Source organism: Echinops telfairi, unplaced genomic scaffold (assembly GCF_000313985.2).
Source record: "Echinops telfairi isolate 266 unplaced genomic scaffold, ASM31398v2 ScPeMD7_7458;HRSCAF=8496, whole genome shotgun sequence".
Lineage (NCBI taxonomy): Eukaryota > Metazoa > Chordata > Mammalia > Afrosoricida > Tenrecidae > Echinops > Echinops telfairi.
In genome coordinates this window covers 49,607,922-49,610,182 of record NW_022111358.1, presented here as the reverse complement: position 1 = coordinate 49,610,182, position 2,261 = coordinate 49,607,922, and the positions used below count along the sequence as shown (strand labels likewise).

Below are 2,261 nucleotides of genomic sequence, written 5' to 3'. Positions count from 1 at the left end.
ACACACACACACACACAAAACACACACATGAACAATTTCTCCAACACATACCTGTTTTGAAGACCTATTTGGCAATACTGGAGTGCCTTCCAGGATTTCAATGACATATAAATGGCACTGGTTCCGAAGCCACATTTTTCCATTTACATCCATTAAGTACTGTAGAATTAGGAGTTTGAACAGAAACTCCCAAATTCCAGATTGGACCTAAAGAGAGAATCACAAGGATTTAAAAAATATTTACATAAACTGTAGACCAGGTCTCCTAACCCAGTGGATCTTCATCTTTTGTTCTCTGGTAGAATGACACTGAAGTTCGCGGTACATAGAAAAGGGAACCGCTATACCCTCTGCCTTCCCTAACTAGGCCTCTGGCTTCGGGAGGAGGCAGATGGGGATACAGGGCTGTGTCCTCCCTGACTCTGTCCCTTGGTTGAAATCCAAGGCACTTACGGAGGAGGTCACATCGATGTGGAAAATGGTGGGGCACTTCTGGCACTGTGCATCTAAGAAAGGCAGGAGGGCATCCAGGACCTGGCCTTCATCCACTTGGGGCTCCATCAGTCGGATGATCTTGAGAGGCACTTTTGTCCCATCAAACTGCATTTCCAATTTTCTATGCAGAGTTTTCACATAAAGAGATTTTCCTGTAATGGTGACATGTAGAAATTAGGACCATAGCTATGGACAGATTGAGAGCGTCTAGATTAGAATGAGTAACAATTACTTCTCTCTGCGCCAAATTCAAGATGGTATATTGAACTTTTTGAGTAACACTCAAAAATTATTACTACAAAATCAGAGAAATCTTTACTAAAGAAAACTGTCAAACTGTGAAGCTATAGTTTCTTGACAGTGCCCCCAAACTTAGTCTCCACGTACTTTTGAAGACAGTGTCTCCCCTCTCCATCCCTCCCCAGAAGAACATGGCTCTCTAGTTGATGCCGGGTCAGGACCGCAGTTTGGGCATTCTTGGGGATTTAAAGTGTGTCCCTTTGCAATGTTCTTTGAGTTTGGAGAACAAAATCAGGTCTGAAGAGTGTGCGGGTTTAGGTTCCTCAACACATTCTCACAGAGGAGCCCTTGCTGCCCTTGAAGAATGAGCAGCTCCACTGTCATGATGGGAGAAATCCTTGGCACGATTTTCTTGACTTTCCCACTGATGTACTTTTTAATTTTTGTAAACCTTCCTAATAAACGTCCACGAACGACCTGTGTCCATAAAGAAAATGGATCAAGATTACCCCCTATGGAATTCCAAAAGAGGCGTTGCTGTCATCTTTGAATTTGACCTGTCTGCCGGGAATTAGACAGGCCCAGCAGACACCCTCAGAAGCCGGGACTTTGATTGCACCTTTGTTGGAATGGAAACTAAGACAGGTGTATTTCTAAGACAGATCCTTGTCTGCAGCCACCCACATATTTATACACTGAAAAAAAGACGCTTGCATATGTTGGAACTGGAACCCTAAAAAAATGCCTTTTTACTTATCCTCAAACAGAAAACAGTAATCCTCAAGCCATTGCTTACTCACTGACTTTGTTCTCTGTCTGTCACTAATGACAGCAATCTAAATGTAAAATTCTCAAATAAATTGTTATCGAGTAGATTTTGACTTGAAGCCACCCTGTAGGACAGAGTGGAAATGTCCCATTAGATTTCCAGGGCTATCAGTTTTACAGCAAAGATCCCTACATCTTTCTCCCATGAATTGGGTGGTGGGTTACAAACTCTGACCTTGATGTATCTTAACAACACATACAGTATCGGGATGAGTTGGGTGCGATTGCAATTGTTCTAAAAGGATGTTGTATTGGTATTGAGAGAAGGACAGTATGAAGGGAAATGTGTCCTTCTTTTGAAATCTTTGTGTGTTCCCAGTCTTGTGGCCTTTCTCAGAAGCAGAGTACAAGGTTAGGAGAACTAGACAGATGCTAAGGGGCATTCAGAGGCTCAGCTCCTTCTCCAGCAGAGCCAAGACACCTGCCCTACCCTCAGACCACCAACCCCGGGGCCCGAGGGAGTTTACAACTAAAGGGTTAACTGCCAAGCTGCCTGCCTACAGAGATGTCGGGTGCTCACAGGAATTGCCCCATACCGGGACCCAGGTGAGCCATGGTGAGCCTTGCACGGGCTTCGATTGACAACTCACTGCCACTCACTGCCTCGTGGTGACCCCTGTGGATTCTGAGACTGCAACTGTTTACGTGAGTAGAAAGCCCAGTCTTTCTCCTACAGAGCTGTTGGTGGTTTTGAACCA

General features: G+C 44.5%; 1 protein-coding gene across 1 annotated transcript in view; it reads right to left on the bottom strand.

The window, feature by feature from the left end:
• The window catches only part of LOC101642691 (E3 ubiquitin-protein ligase RNF213-like), a 128,770-nt gene that overhangs the window by 82,896 nt on the left and 43,613 nt on the right, over positions 1-2,261 (bottom strand). The window contains exons 23-24 of the mRNA XM_045299521.1: positions 454-647; positions 52-207 (exon numbers count right to left, since the gene is read on the bottom strand). Coding sequence (XP_045155456.1) covers positions 52-207; positions 454-647 — 350 coding nt within the window. The remainder of the gene's footprint in view (positions 1-51; positions 208-453; positions 648-2,261) is intronic.